General features: G+C 34.0%; 1 protein-coding gene across 1 annotated transcript in view; it reads left to right on the forward strand.

Moving 5' to 3' along the window:
• The first annotated feature begins 904 nt into the window (after positions 1 to 904).
• LOC145685424 (serine protease 33-like) overlaps positions 905 to 18,036 on the forward strand; it is a 30,764-nt gene continuing 13,632 nt past the window's right edge. Inside the window, exons 1-3 of the mRNA XM_081757818.1 lie at positions 905 to 1,013; positions 3,022 to 3,061; positions 10,671 to 10,830. Coding sequence (XP_081613944.1) covers positions 969 to 1,013; positions 3,022 to 3,061; positions 10,671 to 10,830 — 245 coding nt within the window. The 5' untranslated portion in view covers positions 905 to 968. The remainder of the gene's footprint in view (positions 1,014 to 3,021; positions 3,062 to 10,670; positions 10,831 to 18,036) is intronic.

Consider the following 18,036-nt stretch of genomic DNA (forward strand, 5'->3'; position numbering starts at 1 on the left):
ACTTTAAATTATCGTTTATTTTGTTCTGTGTTTCGGTAAGCGTATATGTAAATACAATTAACACAGGTCTATGTCAATAAATGATGCTATCACAAACAAAACTGAAGCAAAAATTAACTATCAATTTCATAGATCTTGCTATGTGTAATATGTAGCTTATATTTACGTAATATACGATGTACTCTATATATATTCACAAATGCAGAACCAAAAGAATGATATACTGAAATTTATGTTGCCTAAATTAACAATGTATCCAGTACGCGTGTATTTTATGTATGACAAATAATGTTACTTCTCTGCAATTAGGTTTTATTTTCTGTTTTACTTCTTAACAGATTTCATAAATATGTAAGATAATCGATTATCACAGAGTAATCTAAACTACTACCAATAAGAACTCAGTGTTAGAAATATGCATTATTACAAAATGTCGACAAGAAATGAAATCATATTACAGTATAATCACAATAAGGTTCGCTCGAAATGTAAGCGCAGAACCATATCAAGCGAAAACAGTTTTTTCCATTTACTCCTCTCTACACAATTATTTTTATTGTATTTCTCATGCACTAGACACGTTTTACCTTTACTAATAGCATTAACTACTCCACAATTGAAAATTGTCAACTTTAACAATCTTTGCAGCATATTTGTACCGCTCTAAACAGATTTGAGTATTTTATATAGAATTTATGTATATAAAAACTAATGAATAAAACTTTTAAATGTATCCAATTGCAAATTAGCTCATAATTTATAATGCATTTCATCAATTAAAAAGACACATTTTTCATAAAAGGTAGATTTAAATGAAGGCAAGAAAATTTAGTTTAAGCGACAACTTTTCTGGATTGCTTTTCTAATATAATAGAATTATTTTATATTAACATTTTATCATACACTCGCATACAAATATATTAGCGAAGAACATTTTGCAATTTCAAGGGCGACAAAAGTAATTTGAAATGATATCTTGTAATAACGTGATACTGTTTGGTTCAATTTTTATGGTACGTACAGTGATATTTTATCATAACTGGATATGCACAAGCTATGTATTGTATACTTGCACCAATTTATCCATATCTCTCTAGACAATTGTTTGAAAATATTGATCAAATGCACTTATCTTGCACAATCAGGTAGGCGTCATGAGTAAAATATAAATAAAATATCCAAAACTGAAGATTGAAAGGTTTATTCAGTATTTAATGCAAGAGCCTTGTGTTGAAGGGAACATTTCTCTTTCCAGTTTTCTGCAAAATCAACCTATAACGACTTCTCAATCTTTGCAATAAGAAGTTCTTCAGTTGCTAACTTCACAGTAAAAGTGAATGAACAACGTGGAGTATTCCTCTCTTCATGGACACGTATAACTTTATATTGTGATTTCTATCAAGACAACTCCCCGTTTTCATAAGCGTAATTATATATTGTCAATTAAAAGAAACTCAATGAAGTGCAGAGATTCGAATTTGAAACTATCTAGCACACAACATTGACCTTACCCTTTCAGATTATCACCTGTTTCCCTTCCCTCGCGCATCCTGCAACGACAACAGTTTAAAACCTGTTAATAATGAGAGAACAGGATACACGACTATTTACGCTCCAAATTCGCAGAATATTCTCGTGAAATTGTGAAAAGTCGAAAAAAAGACCATCCAATACACTTGGTTTTACTTTGTAAATCACATAATAACGCGATTGTTTGATTCCGAAAACAAACTCAATCATGACTAACTCAGATATATTAAAAAGTTGGCAAAAAAAGTAAAGCTATTTTAAGTAGTATTTCGCCTTTATTCTTTCTTCAATAATATTTTATTTCTTCTTATCGTAACATTAGTGTATACAATGCGTTGTACTAAAGTTAAGACATTAACTATATTTGCTAGCATAGTTAATGTGTGTGTATGATATAATATTAGTTATTCAGGATATAATTGATTACTTGTAATACTGTTATAAGGTTATTAGAAATTATTATGGTGTTATAATAATATTTTGTTAAGGAAAGTAATAGGGGAAACCTGGATATTCGTGAACACTGGGGTAATGCCGATTACGCTCAAGGAAGGTTATTCGAAAACAGACGATTTTGCTGCACGCTGCGGAAAAGACCTAGAGAAGTGTAGCATAAATTTGGAGACAGTCAGTTGAGTGAATTGTCAGGAAGACAACTTTTTTTTTTCGATTCACTTATAAACTTGATTCAACAATCTGGGCAAGATAAGTTGGCTCTTATCTTATCTATATTGTTACAGATAATACTATATATTCACCTATATGTGAGCATTAATTCTTTGTCATCTTACTAACATGTATGCAATCAACAATTAGTTTCAACTATAACAACAAAATGCGTCTCATGGGGAAATGCCAGACAGAATGTTTATCATTACTCCGGAGTGTCCGAGTTCTCCCCGTGGTGTAAAATAAATTATCAAAAATGTTTTTAAGTAGTTCTTTTCATTCAAAAGTAAGTAATAAATTAATAAAATTGGTTCTGGAAATAAATCATGTCTTGGTAATAAGCGTCATTAGTTTTATTAATTAGAATAGTTTCCTATATTTATTATTTAATATATGATATGTATTAGTTATGTTTGTAAATATAATTGTTATTAAAGATTTAAATACTAAATTACGGCATATTTTTAATGTATTTCGCTTCTTTGGTAAAGGAAAATTTAAAGTAAACAGTATGTTCGGCATTTCCCCGACCACAGGGGCAATCCCGAACATATATATATTTTTAAAATATCTCACTGATTTGTTGCAAAATGCTATTTTTGACTTTCCTCTGCAATTTAGTAAACAGGAAAAACTCTATAAACAAGAAATCTTAATTGTGTCTGCAAAAAACAAAAGAGTTATTTATAATCAAAGCTTAAGTGTTCGTGAATAACCCGGTCTCCCCTATTACACGTTTATATTTACGTTAAGTTGATCAATTTTAGTTGACAAGAAACAAATTAATTTATTCAACACTTCAAGAATATTATTTACTTTCAGGTTGTAAACGCTTCAAATGTACTTTCAGGTGCCGAGTGTGGTAAGTTATTTATTTTACTGTAATATTTGCAAAATGTCGCTAGTTTTACATGTAATTCATAACTAACTAACTCTAGGGCCTATGCAACCCGCAGACACAAAAGCCCTCCACTGACTTCTATCCTTAGAAAACTGGATCCAGTTATACTTTGTATTCCTATTTCTATGAGATCCATCTTAATACTGTCCTCCCACCTGCGCCTAGGTCTTCCTAATGGTCGTTTTCTGATTGGTCTTCCAGTTAAGACTGAAAACATTCCTACTTTCTTCCATATTGGTCACATGACCTGCCCACCTGAGCCTTCTAGACTTGATGACCCTAACAACGTTTGCTGCTAAACCGTATAAATTATGTAGTTCCTCGTTATGAAATTTCCGCCATTCCCCATTTCCGTTCCCATTGGGTCCGAATATTCATCTCAGGATATTGTTCTTAAATACTTTCAGTCTATAGTCCTCCCTCAGAGTAAACGACCATGTTTCGCAACCATAATGATCATAATCTATTTCCATTTATGTTATTCCATAAGACGAAGAAAGGCCATTTAAAGATTAACTGCAAGAGATCGTAGTGATAAAATAGTAATGTTAAAGCTGTTGATTAATGCTGATAATATACTGTATATATCTGATAAGATATTCCTTACCATTATTAATACTCACTTCAAAGCTTGATGCGTTTAAAATGGAAATGAAACTTAATTATTTAGTTTAACATCCCACGGTCAAGAATCTATAGGCTAAAAGGGAAGGATGATTAACGAAAATGAGTGTTTGTGTTTTCCCTCTTACGTACATACAGGGTGTCTCAAAAGTTTCCTGACATAGGGTAACTGTTATTATCAGAGTTACCACAAAATGTAAGAGGTGAAACTGTCTCCAAATATGATATTTCCAATTTAAAGTGAAGAATTGTTTTATATATATATATATATATATATATATATATATATATATATATATATATATATATATATATATATATGTATGTATGTGTGTGTGTGTGTATATATATATATATATATATATATATATTAGACGAGCCGTTGGGGCTGTACATTCTTTATGCACCCAATGTTAAATGAAAATGCAACGTTGCCATTTACCGGGAAGGGGATACATTTTGTAAGAGTATGGTGAATGGGAGACTTGTTTAAATGGGGGCTGTCCATCGACATGTTAACGTAAAATACAGTAACTTTGTTTACTTAAGTTGTGGGTCCAGGTAAACAGCAACGTTGTATTTTCATTTAACATTGGGCGCATAAAGTGTGTATAGTACAAACGGCTCCTCCAATTTAAACAATTCCTTCACTTTAGACTGAAAACATCATATTTAGAGACGATTTCTATTCTTACATTTCGTTGTAACTCTGATAATAACAGGGGGCGCGGCGGCTCAGTGGTAGAGCGTTCACTTCTGGTGCTTCGGGTCTCTGGTTCGATCCCAGCTCGTGCCGTGTGGATTTTGTGGTTGACAAACACCCTGGTCGTGGGTTTTCCCGGGGTTCCACCGTTTCCTCCCACTTTCTTCATTCCACCATTTCACTTATATCTCATCATCACTGTCTCCTTTAGCCTAACTGGCATAACCGTGGGACGTAAAACAAAGATTTAATTTCATTTTCTCATAATAACAGAGTTACCCTATGTCAGAAGACTATTGAGACACCCTGTATATATATATAAAGACGCTTTAAAAATGTCTGATTCTTACATGTTAATGTTATAATACAATAAAATGATGATAATCAATAATTCTTAGTGATGTGTTTCTTGCTTTACTGTCTTTCAATAAACGGGCGAAAGTAAGCTGCTATTGTTTGTTTTCCAAATTCATCAAGAATTACACAAATGCTGTATTTCTAGAACAACATACACAGAGAGTACATTGTTCACATAATGTTCTTCAGAGTGCTAATCATGCTACTAAATTTTGCGAAAAAAAATTAGGAGGTATTTTCAGTTAATTCTCTTTGTAATAAAAATAAGAAGTCAGAAAGGCCCAAATATATCTAGTCGCTGAATAAAATTAACTGGCTTCTTGAAGGAACAATGGCATAATATTACTCAGACTGGCAATATTAATCAGTCAGATTCGCTATATATTCACTATTTGTTGTTTTCGAAGTTTCTCCTCAATCCCTTTTTAAGGCAGAAGAGCAAATAGCTCATCCTGATTTCAAAGGTACCGGTACGTCGTACCGTTGCATACCACCAGAAATATATATATACCGAAAGAAAGGGAGAAGAGAGTAAATAAAATGGTACAATGTTGAACATTTGTGCCGAAACGCCCTTGTGTGTTTTATATCAATAGATAAAATTCGATTATATTTTGTAATATGCAAACATCAACACAGAACATTGTTCAATGTAATCAGAAATACCAGAAGATTAACAGTGTTGCCAGAAAACATAAATGTATATTTTCTTAATAGTATTGTCTACTTATTACATGTTGCGAATCCACAGGTTAAACGAAAAAAATATATTTATTATTCAATGTTACAAATTAACGATTCTACTGCAGTATCACAAACATTCAGAAGAATCGAAATTTTACAGGTCTTACTACAGTAATAAAGGAAACGATCCGGAAGAGTTAGTGCACATTGTAGTCACAATAATGTTGAAAATTATGATTATAATACAGAATCACATATTCCTAACAAGTAGGAAAAAGTAGTAATGTCTTGAATTTTTTATTTTCCTTACCAGGTATTATGTAGGAAAAGGGCTTTGATAAATATCACATCCAGTGTTATAGAGGGTCATTCCATGTCAAATCACCTAATTTTAAAACATGACCGTGCTTCAATGTCTCAGATTCTCTTCAATTTTTTTTTCATACACATATACCAACGAAATTATGCTAAAAAATTTTTTTCAATTTCTTGGATGAGAAATGGGCTGGGGAGAAATTTTTGAAAAATGTGAATTTTGCTTCAATTACACTCTTCGGCACTTAGCATCATGGAACTAAAATTACCATAACTTCCTTATTTTTGAAGTTATTGGGCTCATCCAGGTATCAAATGAAAGCTTTTTTTCCCTTTCCGTAGATCTTAAGTAACATTGCAAAAGATTACACTGTCAAACATTAATGGGCATAAAAAGCAAATTTTAAGTTTTCTTGTTTTCTTTTACAAATTGTGCCGTTGTTCAAAAGTTGCAACTACGAAACTTTCGACATTTTTTTGTACATTCATCTTAACACGTACATGGTATGGTCAAAAAATAAAGAGGTTGTTTTTTTTTGTATTTTTGTAATTATTATTTTTTAGGTACGGAAAAATAAAGTTTTAAGTTTTGTTACAAATTGTGTCATTGTTCGTAAGTTACAACTATGAAATTTTTGAAACTTTTTAAATAGAATCATCTTAGCACATACATGATATGGCTACAAAATAAAAACGGTGCTTTTGGTATTTTTGTAATTACTATTTTTTTTTGGGGGGGGGATACTCTACATGTATGGAAGTATACAGTTTTAAGTTTTGTTATAGATTGTGTCATTTCTCATAAGTTACAACCATGAAACTTTTGAAATTTTTTAAATAGGATTATCTTAACACATAAATGATATGTTCAAAAATAGAAAGGGTTCAAAAATAGTATTTTTTTTTTTAAATTTTTATGTGTACGGAAATATACAGTTTAGGGTTTTGGTACAAATTGTTTCATTGTTCATAAGTTACAACTATGACATTCTTGAAGCTTTTTTTATATAATCATTTTGTCACATACATGATATGGTTAAAAAATAAAAAGGGTGCTTTTGGTATTTTTGCAATTATTATTATTATTATTTATCCTTTAAATGTACAGAAATATATAGATTTACTGTTAACAGATTATGCCTTGCCTCTGAAGTAGTGATGGCCAATTCCGGAATTTTTACTTTCCTGATTCCGGAAAGAAAACTCGGAAAATTTCGGAATTCGGCAAAATTCCGATTTCGGAAAAAGGTGGAATTCGGAAATATTGCGGAAACTTAAAATTCCGATTTTGGAAACTTTTGGCCATCCCTACTCTGAAGTAACAACTATTACACTTTAAAACTTTCTCAAATAATCATCTTAGTAAATATTAGGTATGCTTAAAAATATTGGTGTAATGTGTAGTTTTGGTATTACCATAATATTATATTTTTGTACTTTAACTATGACTTTCAACTTTTTTCCCAATTGTACCATCGCTTACAACTATCAAAGGTTCGTAACGTTTTATAGGATTAGTTTGCATTTACTAGATATGATTAAGTTACAAAAAGGGATATATTTTTTGTAATAATCTTGTGGTTTTGTGAATGAAAAATATAGGCCTAGCAAGGTAAGGGGTTGAGTGATTATTACAAAGCCTATCAACAGAAATAAGAAATAATAGACTAATGTACCTAGATACATAGATGAAAACAATAAACATACATACCAGTAATACTTCTTAAAATTACATAGTTTTAGATAGAAAATGTTTTGTCCTATATTTCACAGCCAGGGGCGTCGTTTAGGGGGAAAGAGAGGGGCATTTGCCCCCCCCCCCCCCGAGTTTGAGATTTATATAGATTTTATCAATAGAATAGTAGTAAGTCAGTGAAAAACCCGAAATTTTACTCACATCAAGGAGTCTTGCCCTACCCCAAGCCAAATCTGAAATGACGCTACTGTTCACAGCTCATTCTTTTCATTGATGATATGATGTCTTCTTTCAATTTTGCTTTCAGTTGCGTATGTCCGGGCTGACTGGCTTGTAAGAATGGAACAGGAACTTCCCTGATGATATTTTCAAAAGGTATCCAACAAAAGTCTTCATTTTCTGGCCAGTAGAATATAGAAGGCCCAGAGCAATTCGTGAATTATACTCTGACGTACAAAAGTAATAACTACAAAAATACCAAAAGCACCCTTTTCATACTTTAACCATATCATATTTGTGCTAAAATGATTCTATTAAAAAGTTTCAAAAGTTTCATAGTTGTAACTTACGAGAAATGACACAATTTGCAACAAAACTTAAAACTGTAAATTTCCATACATGTAAAATACCAAAAAATAATTAGAAAAATACCAAAAGCACCGCTTTTATTTTGTAACCATTTCATGTATGTGCTAAGATGCTTCTATTTAAAAAGTTTCAAAAGTTCGTAGTTGTAACTTACGAGCAATGACATAAAATTTTAAGTTTTATTACAAATTGTATTTCCGTACCTAAAAAATAATAATTAAAAAAATACTAAAAGCAATCTCTTTATTTTTTAACCATACCATGTACGTGTTAAGATGAGTGTACAAAAAAGTTTCGAAAGTTTCATAGTTGTAACTTTTGAACAACGGCACAATTTGAAAAAAAAAAAACCTTAAAATTTGCTTTGTATGCCCATTAATATTTGACAGTGCAACCTTTTGCAAGGTTACTTAGAATCTACTCAAAGAGAAAACGTTAAGCTTTCATTTGACACCTGGATGAGCCCAATAACTTCAAAAATAAGGAAGTTATGGTAATTTTAGTTACATGATTAATAATACTTGCATATATTTGCGCAAAGCGGTATCATGTGCACCTCCACTATCGCTGCACAACTTGATGGTTCTCTATGTCCTCATACTCACCTGATTTAGCAGCTGCGGCGTTATAAGCCAGAAGTGTTCCACAAAACTTATCCGCAGGGCCTCAATGACCACGTACCGCTTCTTTCTGATACTTTGATAGGTACTTTGGTGATATCCTATTGGGCATTGCCTGGTGTCTTAAGGTCCAGATTTCGAGGCGGCTGAAGATAAGGGGTTGGTAAAGTTGGGAACCCACGTACTATTCATCGCCAAAGAAAAGTATATTCAGGCGTTCACGAACAGCAAATGAGATGTGGGCCCGAGCTCCATCGTACTGGTAAACAATTATATTGATACCCAGATTCTACAGCTGTGGAAGAAGCCAGTCATTCAACTTTTACAAATATGTAATTTGGGTATGGTACTCTGATAAACATATATTTGGTCCGTGCTTCTTTCAGTCATTCCCGCCCAAAGCATAACGTGCGGAGGATTGTTCTCAATTTCTTGATACAAATACGAGATTTTCTTTGCCCATATGTAGACGTTCCTATCCCGTGAACTTCGATAAATAGCACATTCAGAGAAAAAAACGTACTTCCAATTAGGGAAGGCCTCCATCAAGATCCTGCATGCCTCCAGCCGGCTGTTTAAGTCATCGTTGATTAGCACATTGATTGTCATTGTCCAGAATCAGTGTAGGCCTAAGTCCATTTTAATGTGTAGCTGCATTGCGCTCTTTTTAATTCGAAGATCCGCAGAACGCCTTCAAGTCGACTTACAGGGTGAACACATTATTGATGCACTAATTTCTGAACACACTTCCTTTCGGAAGATGATGAAAACACTTCACAGGTAAAAAGATTCCTTCTCTCATGTGAGCAAAGTCGGACGACGTGGCGACTCTGTATCAAAACTTTCACGAAACCTATCCATCACCTGCGGCATATTTTCATTATTGTACGTTCGTTCATGAACCCACACTCTTGGCACTAAACGCTTCTGTGAAGTAAACTCACCGGTGTCTCCATTGTTGTTCACCAGACATTGACAGGTAAGGCAATGAGCTGGTCAATGTACAGACTTAATTCTCCTCCTTTCGCGGGCAGTTACGTGGCAAATATGTGGCAATTCAGGTGCGGAGCACTGTTATTGTATAAATGATCAGAATGGAAAGTTCAGAACATAAATATCATAACATCATACATTGTGGAACGCATTTACTTTGGGTGGAAAGAGAACTTCTGGTGACACTGTGTATTGAATGTGATGAGTATACAAACACTTTTAAAAAATGCTGATTTGAAGCAAGTACAATTTCCAATTCTGTGTCACTTTGTTCCTACTGGTTTCAATATATGTTGGTCATAGTATACGATAATAAATCATTTTCAATGTGCATTGAAACGTCCGTCTGACTTGCGTCCTTACTATTGCAGAGGCCTCCAAACTTTCAATATTTACGGACATTCGTGATATTATAGCATCTATAGGTTGTATCACTCAATAATATTTGTAATATTGTAAGTTTTCCCCTAATATGCAGATTTGAAGCATGTGGTAACTTGACGTGGCACCATTCAAACATACATATAACAAAAAGCGGCAATCCTTTGTTATAATTTTTGGTCTCGTAGTGGTTCAGTGGTAGAGCGCTTACCTCTGGTGCGTGGTGTTCCCTGGAATGATTCCCAGTCAACTATGTTTATAGTGAAAAATTCGTGTTGTAGGTTTTCTCAAGGCACTTCCGTTTCTTCTACATCGCTATTCGACAATTTCTTCCCTCATTATTTACTTAACTTAATCATTGTCTCTCTTCGCCTAAAGGATATATACGTGGGACGTTAAACTTTTAAATTTTAATTTTATCTTTTTCTATCTTTTGTGTCTTCTCTAAACCATAGGATACTAAGATATTGATCTGATTTATATACTATAGTTTGAAATATCCTAACACAGATTCCATTTTTCTCAAGACATTTGTTAGGTAATAAGATAAATGTCTCTTAGATTATAATGATGTTTATATATATTTTTAAACATAACTGTAAATCACAGCTTGTAGCCATTCTCCAAGGTTGAGAATCAAAGGCGGTGCGAGAGCCAGTAAAGCTGATTTTCCATGGCTTGTAGCAGTCAGAGTGAACAAACAATTCAACTGTGGAGGATCACTTATTAACGATAGATACGTGCTCACCGCAGGCCACTGCGTCAACGAGTAAGTTTACTTTTAAAATCATAATAATTCTAGTGAGTAATTAAAATTCATATATCCAATCAAATGGGTACAAATTTCAACAAAGTCTATTGATGGAAAGGAAAGCACAATGTGTAGATTGCATAATGAGACTATTAGGACTCCACGAGATTGGATCTATTAGATTCTTGATATGGTAGAGTTCATGGGGACAGTCTTCTGTACTTGAATTTTTTAAAATTTATTTATCTAGAACACCTTACCAGAATGGCGGCCAAACGGATTGTGCAATTAAAGAAATCCAACACTTTAGATTGAAAACATCTTTTTCAACGAAATTCCTTTTTCCGTTTCTTTATGTCTTTATTAATAATGGATTTGCTTATGGCTCCTCCTGACTTTTGATGCTCCCTATATATAAGTTTCGTCATAAATTGGAACACACCTCAAAGATACAAGATTTGTTATCAATCGAATATATTAGGACGTAAATGGGAGTGAATATTCATGCATACGTGTTCAGACGTATATGCTTATGCAAAGGAATCTATGTTCAAGTATCATGAGTACATCACACTCGTATATTCAGTACCATACAAGGAAAAGATGAGTGTGATAGCCTAGTAAAAATAAGTGTAGTTCCAAGTGTCACCTAGACCGGAAACTGCTTTGAGTGTATGTAACTTGTCCCTGGTATAACAGTTACTTTTGAACGTCAAGAGGTGAAGATGTATCTTTACGTCAACAAGTAAACGGCAGCTTCATTAGTAGAAGATCAATTACTAGAAGCGTATGCGAAAATCTGAACAAAACTCAGCGTCTACTACATTGCAATATGCCCAAACAAGAGCAGTGATGTCACTCAAATCATTTAACAACAATTTCTATGAATAATGTATTAAGTTATTTTAGTATTAATATTAATGATATACGTATAATTACATTATTCATATTGTTATTGTTTCAATAATACTAAGAGTAACTGTAACATTATGTTGTCATTTTCATAACAACAGGCAATTACTCGATTAAGTGCGAAACTTTCTTGCCAACTTAAAGAGATATTTCTTCTGGGTCACATTAGCAGTGACTACCATGTCTGTCACAGCAATAAGTTTATGAGCAGGAAATTCTTAACCAGGCCCGTATCCAGGGGGGTCTAGGAGGGCCGGGCCCCCTAAATTTTTGCTGCCCCCCTAAATTTTCGCTGTCACAGCAATAAGTTTATGATGAAGAAATTCTTAACCAGGCCCGTATCCAGGGGGGTCTAGGGGGCCGGGCCCCCTAAATTTTTGCTGCCCCCCAAAATTTTCACGGTAGGCTTGCAAATGAACTATAATATGGTGATGAACTATAATAAGGTTTGATAGGGCTCCCCTAACTTCAGCCGGCCTCCCCCCTACATTTTTGGGCTGGCTACCGGCCTGTTCTTAACTGGTGTAGTAGGCCTAAGGAGCTCCTCACCCTGGTCAAGCACATCAAGTTGTAATGCCTAAGAAGATTAAAGATCTGGTATTGGGCTAATCTGAGTGGCTATGAATGAAGTAGCTGCAATGTTATATGTTGAATCATGACTCATGCTAATGAATATCTCCTACATTCTCCGGTTTCGCACTGTCCACCAGAGTGGCACTACGACAGCTGACAGATAAGGTGAAACAGTGATTTATTTATATGTGTGAAGAGCGTTTGCAGCGCCTCAAACAACAATGTAATGACTTTCAGATGAGACTCGTTAATGGTGATTAAACATGGATGTACTATTACATTCCAGAAATAAAACATGACCATGGTATAGCGGCATAACACAACTATTTGGAGGGAAATTAATGCTTACTTTTTTGAGAAAACAACAGAGCATCATTTTGGAGCATTACAGGCCTAGGAAACGCACAGTCTATAGCAGCTTTTCCCAACCGGTGTGCTGCTACGAAATCGAGGTGGTTGTCTCATAGTCGTGTATTGTCAAGATTTTATCCACTTAAAGAACAACTTCTATTCTTTCTGTCAGAAGAAAGTGAAAATGTCGATTTCCTTAGTGATGATTCCTGGTGCAATAAAGTTACTTTTCTTACCGACATATTCCACACATTGAATACGCTGAACAAATGCATGCAAGGAAAAAAGGAAAATATCCTACCCTTAAGTGACAAAATTTGCTCATTTAGGGAGAAACTCTCATTTTGGGAAGTCAGAATTAGAAAACAAAATGTGAAATGTGAATGTAGAAAAAAATGTGACATTTGAGAACACAAAGTGTTGTAAAATAGACACAAATCTCTCAACACTCATTTCTAGAGGTCTGCGCGGTTATAAAATATCGCATCCGCAACATCTCTATCCGTACCCGCATCCGCAATCTTCTATTCGCACATGCATTCGCAGATAATGAGGTAGCAAATATTACATATTCTATAATAGTCATGATTTTGAAAAGTTTTGTAAACACATTTTAAATAGCTATTGAAAAGAGCAATAAAAGGACAACTCTCTCGTGTCATTTCTTGTCCTTTTGCTAGCACTGACTCATAAGCTTCAAACACACTTATTTTGATTTTAGTTATTTTTCAACTTGTTTTAAAACTTTTAATTCAAAACGAACGTTTCTTAATGCTCTTTCCATCACCATTACAAATTTCATAGTATATTTTTTTAGGCAACGAAAAGATACGTAGGAAAACATATCCGCAACTTTATCCGCTATCCGCACAAAAAATAAATATATATCCACAGATGTCCGTTTCCATGCGGATATCTCCGGGTATCCGCATCCGCGCAGACCTCTACTCGTTTCAGACACATTGTCTTTGTTGTGTACCAATGTTGAGAAGTATTTTCCTACGCTTCAGTTGACTTCATTTGACTGGGTGAGGGACTCCTTTGCGCCTTCTGTCCGACAGTCAGCAGAATTAGATGTACAGGAAAGAAATGAATTGGTCGATGGGAGGAATGACCGAGGTTTGAAGCTCCAGCACTCACAAGAAGACAAGGCATCATTCTGGATTTCTCTTCGGAGAGAATATTCAGTTATTTCTACCAAGTTCATATTCCCTTTTCTACATCCTACTTAAGTAAAGCAGGATTTTCTCAATGAACACAATCAAGTGTAAGAACGGGTCACAACTGTTAACTACGGAACACGACATGAGGGTGTGTTTAAAAACTATCAGTCTACAACTGAAGAAAATTATGAAAGAACATCAAGCTCAAGTTGCACATTAATTTTGCTTCGTGCACCAACTTGTTTCACTTATTTTTTAAAAACTGTAACCTTCATATATCATTATTAAACAATTGCAACCTTCAATAGATATTATTGAAATAATGTTACATTACTGATATTATTGCACATCTAACCTTCATAAAATATTTAAAAATTGTAACGTAAATCAACGATGTTAATAAATTATGTTTCATACTGTGTTACTTTTCTGTACATTTTTAACGTTGAAAATAGTATTTGTTATCATTGTTATAACCATTATTGCTTCTTTATTGTTGCAGAATATTTTGTAACTTGAAATATTAAGATATCATTCATTTCTTTCGGTAAAGCCTATACAAATTACCTACATTTATGTTATTAAAATGCAAGAGATTCGTTATTTAGTGATCTTCCTTCTTAGTGACAGGTTGGATACAGATTTCGAAAAAGAAACTGTATTTTTAAAAACCCGAGTCCAATATTTTATTGCAATTGTCTTCTATTTTTAAATTAGAATGAAGAATAAGCATAATGATTTACCAGGAGGAAAAACCAGTGATCGAGCTTTCTTCCCTGTGAGAAGATCAGCAATCAGAAAAAAAATACCACGGTATTTTATATTTTTTCGAATAAAATAAAATAAAATAATAAATAATAATAATATATCTATGAGTGTGCCGCGAGAATTCAAGTTACACCCGTAGTGAGCCCCAAGTTGAAAAAGGATTGGAAACGCTGGTCTATAGTATCTCGTGTTTCAATCTCCAAAATTATCCTAAATCTACTCTTTAAGAATCAAGCGACGTGGGCATGAAGTAATAGTACGTGTCAGACCATGATAACACTCGATCTCATACAACTGCTCGCACAACGATTATGACCATTGAAAGCCTTCATTTTAAGCGTCTACTCCATCCTTCCAATACACCTGGGCTCGTCTCAGTGACGCATTTCGCGAGTGGTGCATGGTTGGTTGCACAGCCAACAACTGTTTTTCCACAAGCATTGAGGTGGTTACTAAACGATGAGAAACTTGTATTGAACTTGGCGTGAATTATATTGAAAAATAATGTTCACATGTTCCTTATTTGCTCAATATTAATATTATATATATATATATATATATATATATATATATATATATATATATATATATATATATATATATATATATATATATATATATATATATATATATATATAGGGGCGGATCCAGGATGTGATCAAGGGAGGGGCTAAACCATATTTTGCCGTTTTATTCAGTGTAAAGCAAGATTGAAGCCCATTTTATCCCGTGTATACCTGAACGTCAAGGGGGGCTATAGCCCTATAGTCCCCCCTTGGATCCGCCACTGTAAATATATATATATATATATATATATATATATATATATATATATATATATATATATACACTAGCATATATTACGCACTTCGCTGGCTTGAAATAAAAATCTAAATGCATAACTCCGTACCTCATGTGGTTAGTATCCGTGAAAAATGCTGTTTTCGTTTTTAATGGCATAGATTAAAAACAGCATCGGAAAGATCATTGATCATCTCAGCGACCCCGAAAACCATGGATTTGACACTAATATGGGTTATTTTTGATGTTTTATGTATTTCCCTTCCTGCCCCCCAAGATGCGGAGCTGATTTTAAATTTAAACGGAATCGAAAGCATCACTGTTCATCTAAGCGGTTCAGAAAACTATAAATTCGACACTGACAGTAGCCATTTTTGATCACTTTTATGTATCTCTTTCTGCCCCTACCTCAAGTGCCGGGGCTGATTTTGGATTTAAACTCGATCGGAAATATCACTGTTCATTTGAATGATCCCGAAAACTATGGATTAGACACTAATATTGTCCATTTTCCATCATTATTATTACATAGGTTCCCTCTCTCTCCAACGTGCTGCGGCACACGGCATCAGAATTTTCACTGTTAATCTCAGCTACTTCTAAAATTATGGATTCGACAATAATATTACTCATATTCGATCATTTTAAATGTTTCTCCACCTCCCCTTTGTTGTACCCTCCCCCTCCCCAACTATCAGAGCAGAACTTGGATTGAAACAACATCAGAATGTCACTGTTTCTCTCATCGACCCCGAAAACTATTGATTCAACATTAATATCGGTCATTTTGATCATTGTTAATTTTCTCTCCCCATTCCCCCTCCTCTAGATTGCATCGTCAAAGTGAATAGTCTAAGTAATCCCTGCCTCTAAACTCATGCATGTTGTAAATTTGATTGAGTTGGTCGAGTGGTTCAAGAGTAATGAAGTCACAAAGTCAGTCATTTTTATTTTAATTTTTACATATACCTCCCCCCGCCCCTACGTTGGCTCGTCAAAGTACTCTCGTGCCCTCAAAAAAAAAAAAAAAAAAACACCTAACAACTGACGCTCATATATGTTGAAAATTTGATCAAGATTGGTTCGGTGATTCAAAAGTTATTAGGTTTTATTAGTTTTTATTTTTACATCCCCCTCCCTTTCCACTCCCATAGGATCTACCGTTAAAGTGAAATTACAAAAATGTTTCCAGATCCGAACCTTATGTATCTTGAAAATCTGATTGATATCGGTCAGATAGTTGAAGACTATTTAGGTTACAAAACTAATCACTTTAAGTCATATAAATTGATTTTAATATATCTCTCCGTCCTTCTCCTCCCCTACGTTGCTCCGTCAAATTTAAATCATAAAAACGATCCTAGACCTGAACCTGAAATATGTTGAAAAGATCGGTTGAGTGGTTTAGGAGTTATTAAGTTTTATTTATTTTTATATACCACTTCCCCCTTCCCCGCCTCTCAATTCTACAATCAAAATGAATAGCCTAAAACCAGTCTAGCCTCGAACCTCATCCATGTTACAAATTTGATCGAGATCGGTCGGGCAGTTCAGGAGATTTAGAGTCACAAACATAGTGATTTTCAATTATATATATACTAGCATCAATTACCCACTTCGCTGGGTTAAATTAAGATAAAATAGTAATATATTTCGTTAGTCAGTCACCTTTCACTAAAGCTCTCCTTGATATTGGTCATTTTCGATGATTTTTATATATCCCCTCTCCTCCCCATGCTGCGGGCTACGGCATCGGAAGTGTCATTGTTCATCTCAGCGACCCCGAAAGGTTTTAATTTGACAGTGATATTGGTAATTTTGTATATATATATATATATATATATATATATATATATATATATATATATATATATATATATATATATATATATATATATATATATACTCCTCCCCTCCCACAAGTTATGCGGGTCCCAATTTGGATTTAAATGGCATCAGAAGTGTCCTTGTTCATCTCAGCGACCTCAAAAACTATAGATTCGACACTAATGTCGGTCATTTCGATCATTTGTAAATATCTTTCCCCTCCTTTAAGTTAAATCGTCAAAGTGATATGACAAAAATTAAATTCATGTTCGAACTTCATCTAGGTTGAAAATTTGATCGAGATCGGTCCGGTGATTCAAGAGTGAGGTCACATAGATAGTTACTTTAATTTTTATTTTTTTTACATATATCTCCGCTTCCCCCTCCCCTCCACTACATTGCACCGTCAAAATTAAATGATAAAAATTATTCCGTGCCCGAACGTCATCTATGGTGAAAATTTGATCGAGATCGGTTGAATAGTTCAAGAATGATTAATTTTTATTTATTTTTATAAATTTGCCCCCTCCCCTCGTCCCTAAAGTGAAATGAAGAAAACATCCCAGGCCCGAACATTATCCATGTTGAAAGTTAGATCGAGATCGGTCAAGTGGTTCAAGAGTTATTAAGTTTAATTATTTTTATAGATTTCTCCCCTCCATTCCCCTCTCCTAAGTTCTACAGTTAAAGTGACATCATAACACCTTATATTTGAATCTCATCTATGTCGAAAATTTGGTTAAGATCGGTCGAGTGATTTAAACGTGATGAAGTCACAAAGAAAGTCACTTTTATTTTTACTTTTTTGACATAATCTCCCTCCTCCTCC

Source organism: Thermobia domestica, chromosome 5, assembly GCF_964235325.1.
Source record: "Thermobia domestica chromosome 5, izTheDome1.hap1.1, whole genome shotgun sequence".
NCBI lineage: Eukaryota > Metazoa > Arthropoda > Insecta > Zygentoma > Lepismatidae > Thermobia > Thermobia domestica.